Source organism: Chrysemys picta, chromosome 5 (genome assembly GCF_011386835.1).
Source record: "Chrysemys picta bellii isolate R12L10 chromosome 5, ASM1138683v2, whole genome shotgun sequence".
Taxonomy (NCBI): Eukaryota; Metazoa; Chordata; order Testudines; family Emydidae; genus Chrysemys; species Chrysemys picta.
The window spans coordinates 94,219,662-94,241,080 of NC_088795.1; the positions used below are offsets into that span (position 1 = coordinate 94,219,662).

General features: G+C 40.7%; 1 protein-coding gene across 13 annotated transcripts in view; it reads left to right on the top strand.

Moving 5' to 3' along the window:
* CNGA1 (cyclic nucleotide gated channel subunit alpha 1) overlaps positions 1–21,419 on the top strand; it is a 122,916-nt gene extending 101,497 nt beyond the window's left edge. For 12 of the 13 annotated variants that reach the window (XM_042841863.2, XM_065598079.1, XM_065598082.1 and 9 more), the window contains 7 exons: positions 1,614–1,778; positions 2,466–2,528; positions 2,892–2,918; positions 3,016–3,120; positions 11,535–11,642; positions 12,432–12,538; positions 14,353–21,419. In XM_042841863.2, coding sequence (XP_042697797.2) covers positions 1,777–1,778; positions 2,466–2,528; positions 2,892–2,918; positions 3,016–3,120; positions 11,535–11,642; positions 12,432–12,538; positions 14,353–15,737 — 1,797 coding nt within the window. In that variant the 5' untranslated portion in view covers positions 1,614–1,776 and the 3' untranslated portion in view covers positions 15,738–21,419. The remainder of the gene's footprint in view (positions 1–1,613; positions 1,779–2,465; positions 2,529–2,891; positions 2,919–3,015; positions 3,121–11,534; positions 11,643–12,431; positions 12,539–14,352) is intronic. The other variant, XM_065598086.1, reaches the window with a different exon arrangement.

Below are 21,419 nucleotides of genomic sequence, written 5' to 3' on the forward strand. Positions count from 1 at the left end.
GGAGAAAATTAAACTTCAGTTGATATACTATTGACAGATTTATTTTCAACTTTTCTGTTTTAGTTGCCATATAACAGTGGCTCTCAAACTTTTTTTACTGGTGACCCCTTTCACACAGTAAGCCTCTGAATGCGACTCCCCCTTATAAATTAAAAATACTTTAAAATATATTTAACACCGTTATAAATGCTGGAGGCAAAGCGGGGTTTGGGGTGGAGGTTGACCCCCATGTAATAACCTCGCAACCCTCTGAGGGGTCTCAACCCCAGTTTGAGAACCCCTGCCATATAACATTTAACATGACGTGGTAAAATTACTGGAGAGAAACATTGCTCTGATAGTCTTCAAGCTAATAATATTGAGTGCAAGGGTGCTATGTATTCAACACTGGATCTATATTATGTGCCAGGCTCCTTGGTATCTTTGGTGTGTGGAAGAATAAAATTCTACTATTATGGCATGGAAAAATTTGACTACTATGGCATGCAAAAATGTTCACTGAATTAAAAATTAAAATAACAGTCAACACCATTATACTGTACTTAGTTCAATAACAATTAGAATGTTTATCCATGTATTTCATACAGTCACAAAATTTACACCTTGCCTCAGAATTCAGGGCTAACAGATACAGATATTGGAGATACAGTAGAAACTCAGCGTTATGAACACCAGAGTTACGAACTGACCAGTCAACCACACCTCATTTGGAACCAGAAGTACATAAGCAAGCAGCAGCAGAGACACCTCCCTCCTCCCTCCCCAGGCAAATACAGTACAGTACATATACAGTACTTAAACATAACCTACTAAAAAAAAAAAAGGAAAAACAGCATTTTTTTTTCTTTTGCATAGTAAAGTTTCAAAGCTTTATTAAGTAAATGTTCAATTGTAAACTTTTGAAAGAATAACCGTAACATTTTGTTCAGAGTTACAAACAACCTCCATTCCTGAGGTGTTCGTAACTTTGAAGTTCTGTAATGGGAGCTTGTTTTAGGATGTAAGTCCAGTGTGCCACCCGCAGAATACACTGTTCCACACTCTGCTCCCCTGGGTGCTGGTAAGGCAAAAAATCCGTTCTGCTGATGGAACGAGATGTTGTGGCTCTCTTTCCCCTCTTACTGGTAAATGAGGTAGATGGGGGAGGACTCCGCTTACTGGGAGTGTGTCATCCATCAACCTGGCTTCTGGGAGGAAGTTATGAAATTCTCTTTTACTTAAAAGCTAAGTGAAGGAGTTTGTGTGGGCTCTTCAGTTCCCACCCCTGCAGCTGGTGACTTTCTCTTCTGTGTATGTGTGTGGGCAATCTTATTAGCTGATCTCTTGCTGTCACTCTGAATTCAGTGATTTTTCCCTGTCCTATAGGCGCAAGGAAGAATGGGGGTATTGTGACTCCCCACTTCCACAATCTGTCAGTTCTTCCTCTTCTGGATCTGTCTGATTTGTACAAAGCCAACCATCCTCACTCTGCCTGGTGAATGAAATCTACAGTGAAAGTGGCATATGTGCAAACGCACTGTGACATTTAGGTTTCCTACAAAGGTTTTTTTCCCCCACAAAGAAATTAAGCTTCTTTTTTAAAATATTTAACTAATATTTCTATCTATTTTTAGAATACCCAACTTTTTGGTTACCTTAAAAGACTGGGAGAAGAGGATTTCCGATGAAGGCTGCCAAACCTCAGACTCTTTTTTGGAAAAAATTCAAGGTCCACAGCTAAGATGGAGCAATAATTGTAATAATCAGAATCTCTGTGATGAAATATCAGAATAAATCATGTGAGTTTTGTGCTTCTTGTGTGGGGTACATGTCAAATCTTTGACTGTGTCCATATGGTCCTGTTCATGTGGATTTTTATCTGCTTATTTTTTTGTATCTCACTTTATGCCACAAAACAATTTTATTTTATTTAATTTCAATAAAATCTGTTTCGATTAGGTGGAACATTAATGTTCATGGCCTAGTTTTAAAACACAGGCACCTCGACAACACAACCAGATTCCCTACTTGAGCATTCAGCTCACTCAGTCATAAAAAAATGGTTCAGTTTGAATGTCTAAACATGAAATACCCTATGAGGCTATGAAGACACCTGCAGTTTAAAAACAAAATTCATGTGGTCAGGCATTTAACAGGGTAAACATCAATGGTAAAATCCTGATTCCACTGAAGTCAATGGCAAAATTCCTCATGGCTTCAATGGCACCAAGATTTCACCCCTTTTCTTTTCAGAAGTATTGAAACTCCAAGAAAGGAAAACAGAGACATAATCAACATTTCACTGGTTTTCTTCATCTCTATATTTACTGGTGAATATTTTCATTCTAAACTTATCAAACCAGTTGGGCAACCTTAACTAACTTATGCAGCTGTAAATCTTACTTTAAAGGACTATTTTACATTACGAGCCTATTTAGTGTCATGCAGCATATATATGGTAACTATTTTATTTTGCTGTTTCTTAGGGAACAGCACCTACCTAGTGCCATTGCACAGTACAATGTTAACAACAACAGTAATAAAGATGAGTAAGTACTCTACAGTTTCATTATAAAGTTATTTGTATTGTAGAGAATAGTAAAAAAAAAGCAATATACCTAGTTCTTTCCTTGCAAATTATTGCATCATACAAGTAATCCCATAAGGAATTTCATGTACATCTGAACTATATGCACAGCAAATGTTTTTCTAACACAAGTTAGTAGTGTCCTATTTAATTATGTAAAAATGGAAATAGTTGAAAACTATAAACAAAGGTTTTATTCAAAGGCCAAAATCTTAAGTATAATATTAGACTTATAGAACTCAACTGATTTTAACAGGGAAAATAGTGGAAATAATAGTTATATGTATCCCAAGAGCCTATCACAGAGATATTGTTTCTTTTTTAGAGAAAAAAAGAAAAAAGAAAAGAAGAGGTAAGACAATAATATTGCATAGTTTCTTTACAGTCTTCTACAAGTTATCATTCTAGTTTTTCTATAAAACCATAAAATTTTAATCCATTTTTTTCAGCAAGTCTGATGGTAAAAAGGAAAAGAAAAAGGACACAGAAATGCAAAAGAACAAGGAAAAACACAGAAATAAAGATAAGCATAAGAAGAGAGACAAGAAAGAGAAGTAAGTGTTCTTAATTTGGTTTCAGAATAGTGCTATGTTCTTCTAGTAAGATTGCTTTGCCTGTACAATTGAATCCAGTCATGGGTATTTTGCAAGCATGTTGTGTATGTTAGCCCTAGATAAGTGAATATGCTGACCACTGTTTGGTCTTGTCTGTTCATGAAGTTGTTCCTGATTAATTCCATGTGTGAACACTCTTATTCTAAAATAAGAGTGCCTTGTCTCTGTTAAGCTTAAATCCTAAACAGGAACAAGGCACACTTAGGCTTACGTCTACACTGCGAACCTTATAGCGGCACAGCTGTGCCAGTACAGCCATGCCGTTATAGTTGCTTCTTGTCGATAGGAGAGAGCTCTCCTGCCAACAAAATAAAACACCCCAATGGGGGGCGGTAGCTTTGTCATTGGGAGAGCATCTCTTGCCAACATAGCGCTGTCCACACTGGCGCTTTTCTTTAGTAAAACTTTTGTTGGTCGGGGTGTGGGCTTTTTTGCTATAATGTAGCCTGCTCTATGCCGAGGGGAGAGAACTCTTCTATCAGCATAATTAAATTACCCCCAACAAGTGGCGGTAGCTATGTTGGTGGGAGAGTGTCTCCTATCGACATAGTGCTGTCCACATTGGCGCTTCTGTTGGTGAAATTTATGTTGCTTAGGGGGTGGTTTTTTCACACCCCTGACCATGGGCAGCACATAATGGAGGCTGGGGTAGGCCAAATCTCCCCAAACCTTGTGCCACCGGGGGTGGGGGAGCAGGGGCAGATTACCACATGGGCCTATAGAGCCCATGCCCAGGGCCCCAGCCAATTTGAGGCCCCTGGAAAAATCTCTCCCCACCATGGCCCTGGGGCTGGAGAAGATCTGATTCCGTGCTGCGGCCGCAGAGCTTTTCTGGTCCTGGGGCTGCAGCAGGGTGTGTTTGGAAAGGAGTGACCTGGGGGCAGGGCTTCGGGGGGAAGAGGCAGAGTGGGATGGGGGAGTGGCTGAGAGTAGAACAGGGACAGGGCGGCAGGGGAAGGAATGGGATCGAGGAGGGGCTTGGAGCTCCGCCATTGTGGTCCCTGGCCATGAGGGAGGAGCTCTATGCTCTCAGCCCACCTTCTGACCCTGACTGAGCTCTCAGCCACTCCCCTGCCCACACCAGCCAGGGCCACGAGGGGGCTGAGGAGTGAGTGGGGCTGTGGCCTTGGCCGAAAGATGTGGGGCAGGGTGCTAGCCTCCACAAGGGGAAGCTTTGCCCATGTCCCTGACCGACAAAAGTGCTAGTGTAGACCTAACCTTATTCTAGAACTGGAGCATCCAAGTGTGCCTTGTTCCTTTTTAGGGGTTGAGCTAAACAGAGACAAGGCACTCTTATTCCAGAATAAGAATGTCGATACATGAAATTAATCAGCAAAACTGCATGTATAGAATCCCTTATGTATAGACCAAGCCCTTTATGTATTTAAATTCTTCCATCTGCTTAAGTCAAGCCATTTTCATAGCTGTTACCACTCCTTCTGCAAGATGGAGTGTTACTGTTCCACTTAATAGCAGGGTGTAATTTCAAATCAAATGAAATTTGAATATATATTATATAAATTTTGGTAACCTGTTTTAGTTTAAAAGTCTAAATATCCCAGTACTGTATTTTCAGAATCTTGATAACTTTACGATTACTAAATTCAAGAGTGAATAGATATTGGTATACGGAGACACATGCAGTAGATCTATTAGGGTATGTCTACACTACAAAATTAGGTCGATTTAATAGAAGTCGATATTTTAGAAATCGATTTGATACAGTCGATTGTGTCCCCCACTAAGTGCATTAAGTCAGCGGTGTGCGTCCACAGTACCGAGACTAGCGTCGACTTTCAGAGCGTTGCAGAGGTAGCTATCCCACAGTTCCTGCAGTCTCCGCCGCCCATTGGAATTCTGGGTTTAGCTCCCAATGCCTGATGGGGCAAAAACATTGTCGCGGGTGATTCTGGGTACATGTCGTCAGGCCCCTCCCCCTCCGTGAAAGCAACAGCAAAAAATTGTTTCTTGCCTTTTTTCCTTGGTTACCCGTGCAGATGACATACCACAGCAAGCATGGAGCCCGCTCAGCTCACTGTCACTGTATGTCTCCTGGGTGCTGCTGGCAGGTGCAGTACTACACAGCAGCATCCCCTTGCCTTGCCTTGCCTTGCCTTGCGGACGGCAGACAGTGCAATATGACTGCTATCCGTCGTCGTCGTCCCATGGGTGCTCCTGGCCAACCTCAGTTAGGTTGGTCGAGGGCGCCTGGGCAGACATGGGTGCTCCTGGCCGGCCTTGGTGAGGTTGGTCGGGGGCGCCTGGACAAAAATGGGAATGACTCCAGGTCATTCTCTTCTTTAAGTTTCGTCTAATGGAGATTCAGTCCTGCCTGGAATATCATGCCAGCTGGAGGTTTCTGCCTCAGGCTGCTCTCTCACTCGGCATCACCACGCGGTCGCACCTACCCCAGCCTACCCCTTGCTCCCATGGCTCATGAAGCCTGGACAGTAGTAAGGAGCAGTTCAACTATAGGCTAAGCAAGTGCATAATGGTGGTAGAATGTGCCTTTGGACGTTTAAAAGCTCACTGGTGCAGTTTACTGACTCGGTTAGACCTCAGCGAAACCAATATTCCCATTGTTATTACTGCTTGCTGTGTGCTCCACAATATCTGTGAGAGTAAGGGGGAGACGTTTATGGTGTGGTGGGAGGTTGAGGCAAATCGCCTGGCTGCTGATTACGTGCAGCCAGACACCAGGGCGGTTAGAGCACAGCAGGGCGCGCTGTGCATCAGAGAAGCTTTGAAAACCAGTTTCATGATTGGCCAGGCTACGGTGTGAAAGTTCTGTTTGTTTCTCCTTGATGAAAACCGGCCCCCTTGGTTCACTCTACTTCCCTGTAAGCCAACCACCCTCCCCTCCCCCCTTTGATCTCTACTTGCAAAGGCAATAGTCATTGTTGTTTCAAATTCATGCATTCTTTATTAATTCATCACACAAATGGGGTGATAGCTGCCAAGGTAGCCCGGGAGGGGTGGGGGAGGAGGGAAGCACAGGGATGGGGTAGTTGTAGGGGCACCCCCTAGAATGGCATGCAGCTCATCAAGTGAAGCAGCATGTCTGGGGCTCTGACCCGGAATGGCCGTTTGCCTCTCTGGTTCTTTGGTAGGCTTCACACGGCACTGCTGTGGGTCCCTGTTATAACCTCTGTCCTTCATGCCCTTGGAGATTTTTTCGAATATTCCGGCATTTTGTCTTTTGGAATGGAGTTCGGATAGCACGGATTTGTCTTCCCATACAGCGATCAGATGCAGTACCCCGTTCGGTCCATGCTGGAGCTCTTTTGCAATTCTGGGACTCCATGGTCATCTGTGCTGATCAGCTCACTACACTGGCCAAACAGGAAATGAAATTCAAAAGTTTGCGGGGCTTTTCCTGACTACCTGGCCAGTGCATCTGAGTTGAGAGTGCTGTCCAGAGCGGTCACAATGGAGCACTCTGGGATAGCTCCCGGAGGCCAATACCGTCGAATTGCATCCACACTACCCCAAATTCGACCCAGCAGGGTCGATTTTCAGAGCTAATCCCCTCGACCGGGAGGAGTACAGAAATTGATTTTAAGAGCCCTTTAAGTTGACAAAAATGGCATTGTCATGTAGACGGGTGCAGGGTTAAATCGATCTAACGCTGCTAAATTCGACCTAAACTCGTAGTGTAGACTAGGGTTAATATACCAGGATTTCAGTAAAGCATATGATATAGTTCCACAGGGGAAATTAGTTAAATTGGAGAAGATGGGGATTAATATAAGAATCAAAAGGGGTGTAAGGAACTAGTTAAAGGGAAGATTGCAACAGGTCATGCTAAAAGGTGAAATGTCACACAGGAAGGAGGTTTCCAGTGGCGTTCCTTAAGGATCAGTCTTGGGTCCAACCTTATTCAACATTTTCATGAATAAAAAGTGGGAAAGTGCTAATAAAAATTGCAGATGAGATAAAGTGGGGGGGGGGGCGTACTGCCAATATAGGAGGAGGACTGGAATATCATACATGATTTGGATGACCTTGAAAACTGAAATATTAGAAATGGGATAAAGTTTAATAGTGCAAATTGTAATGTCATGCACTTAGGAGGGAACAAGAAGAATTTTTGCTATCAGTTGGAAGACCTGGGAGTACTAGTTGATCAGAGGATGACTATTAGCAATGAATGAGATGTGGCCGTGAAAAATGCTAATACAATCTGAGGATGCATCAGTTAAAATATTTCCAGGAAAGATAAGAAAATGTTATTACCATTATACATGGGACTGGTAAGACCTCATCTGGAATACGGTGTACAATTTTGGTCTCCCATGTTTAAGAAAGATTAATTCAAAGTGGAACAGGTGCAGAGAAGGGCTACTTGGAAGTTCAGAGGGATGGAGAACCTCCCTTATGAGAGAAGACTTAAGGGGTTTGGCATGTTTAACCTAACAAAACAAAGGCTGAGGGGAGATATGGTTGCTCTTTATAAATACATCAGATGGATAAAGGCCAGGGAGGGAAAGGAGCTATTTCAGTTAAGGGCCAATGCTGGCACAAGAACAAATGGATATAAACCGGCCATCAATGAGTTTAGACTTGAAATTGGACAAACTATCAGAAGTTTTGGACCAACCTTCAAAGGCTAATATTGGAAAAATCAAGAAAGAAAGACTAGAAGAGTGGAGAAAGGAACACCAGTGGGTAGGATATTAAGAGGAAAGACAGTATCAATACCAATTATGCTAATTGTCAGATAGGCGATACCAGTAGTAGAATGACTGTACCTACTCAGGAATCTGGGTGAAGCTAAGCAGGAACAACTAAGATGTCTGTGCACCAATGCAAGGAGCTTGGGTAACAAAATGGAAAAACTAGAACAACTGGTGCAGGAAGTGAAACCAGATATTATAGGGATAACAGAAATATGATGGAATAGTAGTCATGACTGGAATACAGGTATTGAAGGGTATGTGCTGTTCAGGAAAGGCAGAAATAAAGGTCAAGGTGGTAAAGTATTCACAGAAAATACAAACCTATACACAGTTCTTATAGGTTGGCAAAACTGTTTTATTTTTGTTGTGTACGTTTTACCACTTTGTGTTATCACTTACCTTTGCATGTGTTTTTACTGTTGTATTGTATATAATGAATGTACTGAAATTTCTCTGCATGTAGTGTAAAGAATAATTGAGCCAATTTCTGGCTACTGTTGTGTGAGTGTGTAAAGGGGGAAGAGAGCACCTCCACTTGCTCATTTGTGCAGGGGGTAGCCAAAATTGTGATCCTTGTGCTCCTGAGGGAGAGTAAGAGAACTACCAGACATTCCAAAGGAGGCATGATGGAGTATGGCTATACTCTTGCTCCTTTTCACCAGTAGTTGGACAACCAGGGTGAGTGGTGGGAGAAGTACCTACTGCACCATTAAAGGATGCGGTAAATGCTGCTCTAGGGTGCACTGTGGCAGTACCCTCGAACGGTATTTTATCCATGTGTGTTTTCCACTGGAAAAATGCCTCCAGGAACTGCAACTGGTGCAGTGTGCAATTATACTTATTATGGAAGTGGCTACTAATGCCACTCTGACTCTTTATTGTTTTACATTTATCTATTAATTAGATTTATACAAATGCTGAAAAGGGCACCTAGCTATACACCTAAAAGACAACAAAATATCGCAACAGAACTGAAGTGAAGCAGTGCAATTCAGTATGACTGAGCACCAGCAAACCAACCAACTTAAGAACTCAAACTCCCTTCCTCTCTGGTCCAGCATTACCCTTTTTTCAAATACCTGGGGAGTAGAGAGGAGCTTTACGGTATGCTCTGAAGCTCATCAGATTCAGGCTTTCCTGAAGCAACGTGGGGAGTGAATTCCAAAGCTGTGGGTCCCTCACAGAGAATGTCCCATCAGCAGCCCAATTTATAATACCAGACTTCAGCTCCGGCACTTCTGCTGTTCTCCGCTATGGTATTTTAGCATGAGGAGAGAAGTGGTCTCTCATGTAGGTAGTTCCTGAGACCTAAATGTTCACTGGTCAAAACCAATTCCTGAAACTTCACCTGAAGCCCTACAGGCAGCCAGTGCAGAGATTGGAGCACTTGTTGTATAATTATGCTCCTAGTGAGATCCTCCACTGACCAAACAGGCTGCTGTATTCTCCACAAGCTTCAGCTTCTGGATGATTTTAAGGCACAACCTGATATCGAGTACAGTGCAGTAATTCAACCTTGAGATGATAAAGACAGGGATGACGGTCACAAGGACTGCATCCAAAAGGAAAAGGCACATTCTCCTGAGTACAGAAATGATAAAAATGTGATTTGGCTTTTGCTGCTACCTGATTTTCTAGTAGCAGTTGGAAATCCAGCCAGACGATTGCAAACCTAACTAACATGTAGAAGAGGTGCCCCAAATTAAAAGGAGAGGTATTCTTGCCACATACTTTTGGAGAGAAGCAACAAGAATAGGACCACCTCAGTCTTGACTGGGTTGAATGTCAAACATCTAGCTGTCATCCATGCTCCAATTTCACACACATACTAAGCTCATTGAGCATTTTAATTGGTCACATGAAATGGTGACAAAGCCACATGTCATCAGCATACTGGATATCATGCAGTCCTTTTCTCCTTATTAGCCCTCTCAGTAATGTCACACAAATATTGAACAAGAGGGGTGATAAGATGGAACTATGCAGAACTTCATATAAAACTTAATCACCACCCTTGTGAAAACCCACTGCAAGGATGCACTGGGGCCACAATAAAGCAGCCTCATCCACTCATATTAGGATCCAAAAGTGAGTTAACAGCACCTACAATGTAAAGAGTCTTGTTTTTCTCTTAGTGTCACACCCCAATGGCTCCCTCCCTTAGGGAGTCCCCAAGGATGGCAAATTAGCATTGTATGTGGCTAACGCTGTTGCAAGCATTGCAAAGCATTTTGGGAGGGTCAAAGGTGTGTGAGTGGGGAGTGGAAGTTTTTTTAGCAGGTACAAAAAGCCCCAAAAAAATAAAATAAAAAAAGGCAAAAAACAAATCAATTCAACGCTCCAGCTAGCTAAATCCAAAAATAAAAGCTGGGCCCAGCCAGCCCGCCCGCTCGCCCACCCAGGGACACAGCTCACAGCCAAGGCTTGACTGTGAGCCAAGAAAGACAAGGGCTTAAACACTTTCCGAGCAGCTGTAAGAAAGAAGAATCCTACTGACCAGACCTGCAAACCGGCAAGGTCAACCAAAAAAAAAAAAAACCAGCAAAGTATAAAAACACAAACAAAACAACAAGAGGGGGGCGCCGTGCCGGGCGTCCCTGGAGCCGGTATGTTTTGGGCAGCCAAAAAGGCCACAGCAAGCCAACTGGGACTGGTACAAAGAGCACCAGGCACAGAGGGCCCTAAATAACACCACCCCCAAAAAACCCAGGACTTAAAAACCCTCCTGAGAGCTGGAGCAATTCGGAACACACAGCGGATTCTTGGATGACCTGGGCCCAGGACAGCACTCCCCGTCCACCCCTTCCCCCCTTCTTCTAACGTTACACCTAGACTTGGCCAGTCTGGGTTATGTGTGGTATAAATATAAAAGTAGGTTAAAGCTTGGGGCATTAATGCTTTCTTCCTTCCTTTAAATAACATAAAAGCATTTCCAGAACTCTCCGCTGTTATTTTATTATTTTATCAATAAAGCTTTAAAATTCAAATACATGGTGTGCCTCGTCATCTCCTCCCCCCAAAAAATCCTGTAGTCCCAGCCTAATCAACTCTGGGCCCAAGCAAATTAATAACGAAAATCTGTCACAATAGTATGTTTAGGCATTTTACTTTGTAAATAAATAGAATTTTGGGGGCCAGGAAGAATGTAAAGCAATGAAGTGCTCTAGGTTCCTTAGTTTCTTTTGCAATCCTTTGCAGTGTTTCATCTTTCACAACCAGTCTTAGACTTCCCTAATACTGAAGGCATGATCTGTTCAACGCATTCAAATACTAATGGCCACATAGCCATTTTCCTTCTGAAAAGATGAAGCAAAGATGCTTTGTCTCATTTATTCTACAAAGAAGAAAATTAACTTGGTGTGAAACAGATTATTTTGAAAAAGGTTGAAACTACATGTGTCACTATGACTTTGTGTTGAAGCCCGCCAATTTAATTTCCCTTGTGTCCTAGGTTCTAGTATCCAAATCATGTTCACCAACTAGTTTCTTATCCAGGAATTCCAGCAAGGAGGCTAATTTGAATTTAAGGGTGTTCTTACACAAATGAACTGCCTACTAAACTAAATGACCAGCATATGTTAGTAACCATGGAACATCTTTTGTGGTTCCTAAAACCCATTTCCATTTTTATAAGTTTCTCACTAATATTCCCTTTCCTTTCTGCTTACTGCTCAGGGAGAAGAAAGATCTTTTTGTTATTGATCCATCAGGAAATTTGTATTATTACTGGCTGTTTTGCATCACATTACCTGTCATGTACAACTGGACCATGATCATTGCTAGGTGATGTATAACAGTGTGCATTTTCCCCTATCCTCTCTTTCCCCATTAAAGTAATGAAATCCTCATATCTGGTTGCCACAAGGAAAGCCTTGTTTTTATCAGATAGAATGGATAAAAATAATGTATTGACCCAGTACTTTTACTGTATTTATCCTTTCAGTCTGGTATTGAATACAGTCTACAGACTCTTAGGCTCAATAGCAGAGATCACACACATTTATTTACAATCTCTAAAGTTCTTTCCATCATGTCTTTTGTCCAGTTCAATAAAGGACTTTCATTAACTTAATTTCATTATATTTTTCAGTCTGATGCTTCAATATTTTATCAGTCTTACGCTGCCTGGTAATGAAATGCATATACATTAATTGAGGTTTGGCAAAATTATAAGCAACATAAAACAGGATCTTATAAAGGAAAGTGTTAGGCAATCTTAACCATTGGCATAGCTATCAGCTCCACCTACAGTTACTCAAATTAATTTTTCTTAGTTAAATATTTTAAAAGATCCTTATAATCTGAGTTGTAAACATTTTCTGAAAGCAGATCTGAAAACAGGTTTTTCCACAAAGCCTTTAAAATATACTTTGTAAATACTTGTTTTTATGTTATAAAAGTTTTGATAAAAAATATTACATTTTCCAAAGTTTGATCAAGCATGACAGAGATCCTTTAAAGAACACATAAAAAAAATTGTAGGGCCTCTGAATATATGGCATATTTACTGTATTAATTACTGATCTCATTGGGACTATTTCAATTGTGTACTTTTTTTCTTTTCCGATCCAGAGCCTGTTTTGATGAACTTCAGAACGACCATTTAGGAATGTGGCTCATTTTTGATTATATATCAGATATAATCTATATTGCTGATATGTTTGTACGGACAAGAACAGGTAGATGTACTCACTGTTTAGTTATCTACATTTATCTGTGTTAGGACTTTAAGGTGCCCATCAGTATATGATTTAGGGGCCAAATGCAACAATTAAAGAAGAATTGGCCCTCTCCTGGAATGGACCAGTTAAATTGACTCTCCAGTTACACTTTATATCTATGAAATGATGAAGTAAAGAAGTATCTTGCTGGCAATTTTCCCTCAATAAAGGAGGCCAGAATGACTTCACACTGAAATATATCTTGACGTACAAGGTCATCCTGATTTCTAGCAGAAAGGAACTGAAGTCCTTCCATTGCAAACATAATTTCTGCAGTTTTAGAGTCACACTTCAAATATTTCACAGACACACACACTTGTTTATATTCTGTGATGTACTTCATCATGTTTTATACATCAGACATAAATTTATCTGTAATCTACTTTAGTGTCCTAATTTAAATGTTGCATAAAGCAGAGACCAATCCAGCAATCCCTTTTAGGCACAACTGCCATTGAAATTCAACGGGAATTTGCCTGAAAAAGGAGGGCAGTGTCCAGCTGCTTATGCTAAAACAGGGCTTTGGCAGGAAATGTGAAGTGGTATATAGAGAACAACATTATACGTATGGCAGGGATGTGCTGATTTGTATTCGCCACTGACAAAACTCCTAGAAAGCCCCAGTCACTGAAACTATACTCAAACTATATATACTGCCTAATCAAACTAAAGCTAGAACTTTTATCTTTTTTCCCTTTGTTATAAGATTTTATAACATCTTTATAATTTTAAAATATCTTTGTAATCCAAGCTGTAAACATTTTCTAAAAGAACAGAAGAAAATCCCTAGGGAGGAGGAACCATTTGCCCTCTTTTGTGGTGAATCCCTGGTGTGCAAGGGGTCATATTGGTGGAGGAAACATAAAATTATACCTCCTTACCCCAGGTGTAATGAACATAGCTTATGAACTGCAAACCAGGATATACCATGTGGCTAAAACCCTGCACCACATTTATGCAGTAGTAAGGAATATATAAACCTCTTGCCACCATTTAAGCCAGCTGCAACCTTTGCTGGCTGAACTTGAGAACCACATAGTACAGGACAAGGCAGAGAATCCACTTGCTCTCTGTACGAGTTAGAATCAAGATTTTCAAAAATGTGTTGTTAAAACTAGGTTCCTAATTCCATATTTAAGCACCTAAATCAGAAGCCTGATTTTCAAGAGTGATGAGCCCCCAGCAGCTCCAGTTAGCTTCATTATATTTATGCATCCATTTTTACAAATCTTACCCTAGGAGGAGAGTTGTTTGGGGGTGGGGTGGGTGAACAAGGAATGGAATGCACATGCATGAGCACTGTCCTCACTCTAACTCTCTCTCTCCCACACAAGGGCCATGAAGGTTACTAGGTGCTAGGGCAGCAGAAACCATAGCAGGAAGAGGGTAGACTTGGGAGGCTGTAAGTGTGACACTTCCACCATGGGTGATGGTTCCTCCCTTCAGGATTTCCATAAGACTCCACGGAGCCCAGCCAGGCCAGGCAGTACAGGCTCTGCTTAATCAAGTCGTCTAGGTCCAAGATTTGGCCCCGATTGCTTATCTACAAAAATTCAACATAGGGCCTTAAAGTTAAAATCCAATTAAAATATATAGCTGTTAAAACTATGCATCTTGATAAAAAGATGGAAAAGTATGTATGGCCAGAAACTCTATAGCCAAAATAATTTTAAAGATTAATTTGACATTCACATATAACAGAATGCAATAGATGATAAAGCAACAAAAAAGTCAAAGTCAAATAATTTTAAAGATTTTATATTTTATTTTAGGTTACCTGGAGCAAGGTCTGTTGGTGAAAGAAGAACTTAAACTTAAACAGAAATATACAGGAACTTTACAATTTAAACTAGATCTACTGTCAGTCATACCAACTGATCTACTGTACTTTAAATTAGGTCTGAACTATCCAGAATTAAGAATAAACAGAGTACTTAAAGTATCTCGTATGTTTGAGTTCTTCCAGCGAACAGAAACAAGGACAAACTATCCAAATATCTTCAGGATCTCCACTCTTGTCATGTATATAGTGATTATTATTCACTGGAATGCGTGTGTGTACTATTCTATCTCCAAAGCTATTGGATTTGGGACAGACACATGGGTCTATCCAAACACCTCTGATCCTGAATTTGCCCGTCTGGCTAGAAAATATGTATATAGCCTCTACTGGTCGACGCTGACCTTGACCACTATTGGGGAAACACCTCCTCCTGTAAAGGATTCTGAGTACTTCTTTGTGGTTGTTGACTTCTTGGTTGGGGTGTTGATCTTTGCTACTATTGTTGGTAACATTGGTTCTATGATCTCCAATATGAATGCAGCCAGAGCAGAGTTTCAAGGAAGGATTGATGCTATCAAGCAATATATGCACTTTCGAAATGTGAATAAAGAAATAGAAAAAAGAGTTATTAAGTGGTTTGACTACTTGTGGACAAATAAAAAAGCAGTGGATGAACGAGAAGTTTTAAAATATCTACCAGATAAATTAAGAGCAGAGATCGCAATCAGTGTTCATTTGGACACATTAAAGAAAGTTCGAATTTTTGCAGATTGTGAAGCTGGCTTGTTAGTTGAACTAGTCTTGAAACTGCAGCCTCAAGTCTACAGTCCAGGAGATTACATCTGCCGAAAGGGGGACATTGGACGAGAGATGTACATTATCAAAGAAGGTAAACTTGCTGTAGTAGCTGATGATGGAATTACACAATTTGTGGTTCTAAGTGATGGCAGCTACTTTGGGGAGATTAGCATCCTTAATATCAAAGGCAGCAAAGCTGGCAATCGAAGAACAGCCAACATTAGAAGCATTGGATACTCAGACTTATTTTGTCTATCTAAAGATGACCTCATGGAGGCTTTAATAGAGTACCCAGATGCAAAGGCCCTGCTGGAAGAGAAAGGTAAGGAAATCTTGCTGAAGGATGGGTTACTGGATATAAATGTTGCAAATACAGGAAGTGACCCTAAAAACATTGAAGAAAAGGTCATTCAAATGGAAGGAGCAGTGGACAACTTACAAACAAAGCTTGCCAGGCTGTTGGCTGAGTATGATGCCACACAGCAGAAACTGAAAAAACGACTGACACAGGTTGAGAAAATACTGAAATCAACTATGCAGTTTGAATTCTCAGATTTAGAAGAATTAGATAAATAAATCTGGAGTGTCAACACTAGAATAAAACACTGGGGACTGCCACTAGCAGTTAAAGATAAATCCTGCAAGGTACCGAGTGCCCTCAACTCTTATCTTTGATGATGTGGCCCTTTATTATAAGGTATTACTTAGTCAAGAAACATCACTTGTTTCCTATTAGGCAATACACATACACAGTAAACGTCAAGAAAAAAATAAGATGAAGACTCAGGAATAAGAAAGGAGCATAAATATTATCGTTTTCATGCTAGGAAATGCTACTCAGTCCTGGCTTGCAGTTATATTTATGAAGTACATACATAAAATTAGTGTCTTGATATTTAATCTCAGTGAAAATGTTACAATATAAACCTATCAATCATTTTGTCTTTTACAATTGTATGCCCTTCAGGACAAGGACTGTGTATTTGTATTTCCTCTGTATTTTGAAAATAGCTGGTATATGTTAGGCCCTAAAGCAAAATAAATAATAAATATCGGTAATATAAAATGTTTGCTAATGGGTTATTTATATTATCCTTTATGTAACGTTGTAAAAACAAGTGCATTTAATCTACATACTATAATATGTTGATAGTCATGCAAAGTTGTACTGCATATTATAATTTTTTATAATTTTCTTCTCATTCACTATATAAATATAGAAACATTTGGTAACATTTGTATTGGTTCTCTGAAATCTGCATAGGTATACCGTAGAACCTCAGAGTTACGAACACCTTGGGAATGGAGGTTGTTCATAACTCTGAAATGTTCCTAACTCTGAACAAAACATTATGGTTGTTCATTCCAACGTTTACAACTGATCATTGACTCAATACAGCTTTGAAACTTTACTATGCAGAAGAAAAATGCTGCTTTCCCTTTATTTTTCAGTAGTTTATGTTTAACACAGTACTGTACTTGTTTGTTTGTTTTTGGTCTCTGCTGCTGCCTGATTGTGTATTTCTGGTTCCAATGGAGGTGTGTGGTTAACTGGTCAGTTTGTAACTCTAGTGTTCATAACTGTGGTTATACTATAAATGTAATATGGCCTTTAAACAAGCTCTAACCTCACCAACCTCATTGTCAGAAGCAAGCTCCCCACAGACCAGGACACACCAACTCAAAGGGGCACCACACCCTGCCAGTAGATGTACAATAGATGTAAAACCCAAAGACATATTTCCACAGCTACAATGATCAATACCTCCCACAACACACCTTTCAAGGTCCCTGGGTCCTATACATGCCTATAACAACCTGTGGTGGACCTCATCCAGTGCATCAAATGCCTCCAAAACAACTGTGGGTGAAATCAGACAATTACTACACTCTCAAATTAACTCATAGAAAAAATGATAAAAGACAAAAATAACATATCACCCATGAGCAAACACTTTTCACAAAGCAGTCACTTCATCTCTGACCTATTAGTCCTCGTCCTCAAAGGAAACCTGCACAACTCCTTCAAAAGACATGTCTGGGAACTTAAATTCATAACTTTGCTGGACACTAAAAATCATAGTCTAAACAAAGACACCATAATTTTACAGCTCATTACAATAATTGTCACCCACTAACCCATGTATTTAGCTGTGACACTCTGATTATCTTTTGCAGACCTGAAAAGAAGCTCTGTGAAGCCTGAAAGTTTGTCTCTTCCACCAACAGAAGTTGGTCCAATAAAAGATATTACCTCACCAATCTTAATTTTGGCATTTCCTAACTTCTTAGTGCTTGGCTTGGCAACCTTAAAAAAACCCTATAGTAAAATAATATTATGTAGTTTATTATTTATATTGCTGCAGCACTTACAGGACCAAGTCCTATTTTGCTAGGCACTGTACAAGCATTTCAGAAACAGATTATCCCTGCCTTGAATGGCTTACTCTAAGAGTCTAATTAACAAAACTCACAATTTGAAGAAGGGTATGAGATGTTACCTACAGTAGGGCAATTTGTGGTTCAGTGGTAGTAACATGAAGCAGCTGCCAGATATCACTGTTATGGTGTTGATGTGTTTTAGTGAAGAAAAGTGGATATCTATTGGAGGGCTGACCTTACCATGAGGCAAACTGAGGCGGCCGCCTCAGGTGCCAGACTCGGGGACCGGAGGCGCCACTAGGACCCAGAGTGTAGAAAATTGTGTCTGCTGCTGGTGCATATGTATTCTCTCTGCTCTAGAGGCACAGAGATGGTGGAGTGCTGTGCTGGAGGAAGGAGGGCACAAGACACATAACAGGCAGGCAGGAGAAAAGGTTAGAGGGAATAACAGAAAGCAGCAGGAGCTAGCCTACAGGGAGAGAGAGGAGGAGGAGCCTCTTATGTACCCCTCTAGCACCCCCAGGAGCCTGGACTGATTAACACGAGCTTCTCAGGGAGCTTCCTGTTTCCTGCTGCTTCCCTGAACCCTCTTGAGGAGAACAGGCAGTCACGTGAATTAGTAGGAGCCAGTTAGGCCCTTAAGATGCTGATATCTTCCCTCTCTCAGGCCCAGCTACCACCCTGCTTATTTGTCCCCTTCAATTGAGTGTTGAGAGCCACTACAGCTGGCACAGAACAGCAGTCATGAGTGAAAGAAGAAAACGCCCCTCTGGGACAGCATTCAGAAAAAGAAAGAAAACAAAGGAAGCTTTTCTATCTAAGCAGGAAGGAGCTCTCCTGAGATACACAGAAACAAATGTTTACAGTGAGCCTTCCGGCCCCAGTGAGGATGTGAGTGGTGAGGAGATGCCTGACCTTCCAGTTAGTCAGAGTGCAGGTGACCTGGCAACTACTGCAGCATCCATATCTCCATCTCAAATGGATGTAACCATGTACCTTCCTGAAGAAAAGTGTAGATCAGAGAAGAGTGTGGTGGAGGCGCAAGAAACAGCTGCTGCTGAGTTTAGTTCCTTAAGTCTAGATGATCCAGGACTATGGACTCACTTGAGCAGTAGTCTGAGAGACTTCCGTGTACTGCATGGGCCACAGCAAGTGAAAAACTTCATGTTTCCCAATTGACAATGAAAATAGAAGTTTTCATCCAACACGTTACTGTTGTGAAATCCCCAATGGTGACAAAGTGGAGATGCCATGGCTTATGTACTCAAAAACCCAGAATGCTGCATACTGTTTTTGTTGCAAACTCTTCCAGTCTAATGTTCCAGCCACATTGGGTTCTACAGGAACAAAGGACTGGAAAAATCTGGCTAGAAATTTGGCGTGCCATGAGAAGGCAGCAAATCACCAGAGAGCATTCCATAGGTGGAAAGAGCTTGAGATGAGACTAAGGTTAAAGGCCACCATAGATGATCAGCATCAAGAGAAGATTGCACCAGAGTCTCTTTACTGGCAAAATGTTCTGAAAAGACTCATTGCCATTGTGAGAATGCTTGCTACCCAAAACCTAGCACTGCGTGGCACTTCAGATCAGCTGTATGTACCAAACAATGGAAACTTCCTTAAAATTGTGGAGCTGATGGCTGAGTTTGATGCTGTACTCCAGGAGCATCTAAGAAGAGTCACAACCCAAGAAATGCACACACACCACTACCTTGGAAAAACAATTCATAATGAGATTATACAGTTACTGGCAACAAAAGTCAAACAGAAGATTGTGACAGATCTGAAGTCGGCAAGATATTACTCTGTTATTCTGGACTGCACGCCTGACATCAGCCATACGGAACAAATGACTTTAATGGTGCATTTTGTAATAACAACAGAACCTAGTGAAAATGTCCCTGCAGTGGTGACTGTCAGAGAGCATTTTCTAGAATGTATTGACATTGCTGATACTATAGGAGCTGGTATGACAAATTTGCTTCTTAAAAAGCTGGAAGATACAGGAATTGCGAAAGCTGACATGAGAGGTCAGGGCTACAATAATGGTGCCAACATGAGAGGAAAGAACAGAGGGGTGCAGACACGGATCCAAGAGTTAAACCCTTGAGCTTTTTTTGTGCCATGCAGTTCTCATTCATTGAACTTGGTGGTCAAATACAGCATCAGCTTCTAGTGAGGCTGCTGAATTTTTTAATGTAATTCAAATCATCTATGTATTTTTCCCTGCATCAACTCATCGATGGCAATTTTTGAAGCAACATCTAGGAACATCCTCTCTGACACTGAAACCACTGAGTGCCACATGATGGGAAAGTCGAGTGGAAGATAGATGATGCCATAGTTGCCATTATGGAGGATAATGCTGTGACAGGAACTGTACATGGGAGAACAGTGGCAGAGGGAAATGGAATCACCAGAAACATACATAACTTCAAATTTCTGTGTGGCTTAGTGTTGTGGCATGACATACTGTTTGAAATAAATGTTGTAAGCAAGAGACTCCCAGGTGTTGACCTTGATATATCTAGAGCAATGGAACAACTGGACAAAGCAAAGTCATACCTACAGTCTTACTGGTCAGATGAGAGATTTCAAAACGTTCTGAAGAGTGCACAGAAGTTGGCAGAGGAACTTCACAGTGAAGCTATTTTCCCACCCATTCAAGAATACAAGAGCCACCAAAGAAGACGACATTTTGATTACGAGGCACGGGATAATCCTGTAAGAGACCCCAAACAATTCAACGTTGAATTCTTTAACCAGGTGCTAGATTGTGCAATACAGTCAGTTGAAGAACGTTTCATGCAGCTCAAGGAACACAGCAGTATATTTGGGATGTTGTATGATATTCCAAAACTCCTCACTATACCTGAAGAAGACCTACACCAGCAATGCAGGGCACTAGAGACAGTGTTGAGGGGGGCATGGGGGCGTCATTTGAGCTCCCCGCCTCAGGTGCCAAAATGTTGTGGGCCAGCCCTGATCTACTGTCATAACCACAATTTTTGGATTGTTTTAATTGGCCCATCAGACTGTGACATCAGTAATGACCACTAGATGCCACTGTTGTTAAGTGAACAAATTTTTTTGACAATAGAAATCTTGAACCAAAAATCACTGAATGCAAAACAAAATGCTGCATTTCTAATAGAAACACCAAATCATATGCTGGTGTATTTCAGACAGATAGAAGTTTTCTAATGTAAAATATTGAATTTTTTAACTTTAACAAGCATGTATTTGCTAAAATAAAACTATGTTTAAAGTTTTCTTCTGGCAAAGTAAGTACTTTGAAATAAAAATGTAGGGGTTATGTATACACCCCAATCATATTAAAATTCTTCCACATTGTTTATCTGTCAACATTTTAAAAAATGTTTTAAGTTTCATGTTAAAGACACTGTAGCTCTTGTAAATCATGCTGTATTTTCTGAACATCCTAAATCCCTCAATTCTGCAAAATTTTAAGTGTATGCATAACACTACTTCCGTGAGTAGTTCTGCTGAAGTCAACTGGACTTTGTAGATGAGTCAAGTTGTGAACTAGCTTCAGTATTTGCAGGATCAGGACTTAGCAATTTGGGTTCTAGTTTGGTCCATTCTAGACACAGATCCCACTATATTCAAATGTGGGTTTGGATTTCAAAGAACCTGGCAAAACTGGAGTGTTTTGTTTCAGAATTCTCATCTCCAGAATTTAACATTAAGAGTGAAGCAACTGTCAGTCATAAATGTATTCAAATTTAGGAAGTCTTGTGTATTTAATAGATTAAATCTATGGTGTATGAAATAAATATCTACAGTATTGCAACAACTTTTAAGAACTTGTCATTGAAGTAAATCCCATTGATTACAAACATATTCTTCAATTCC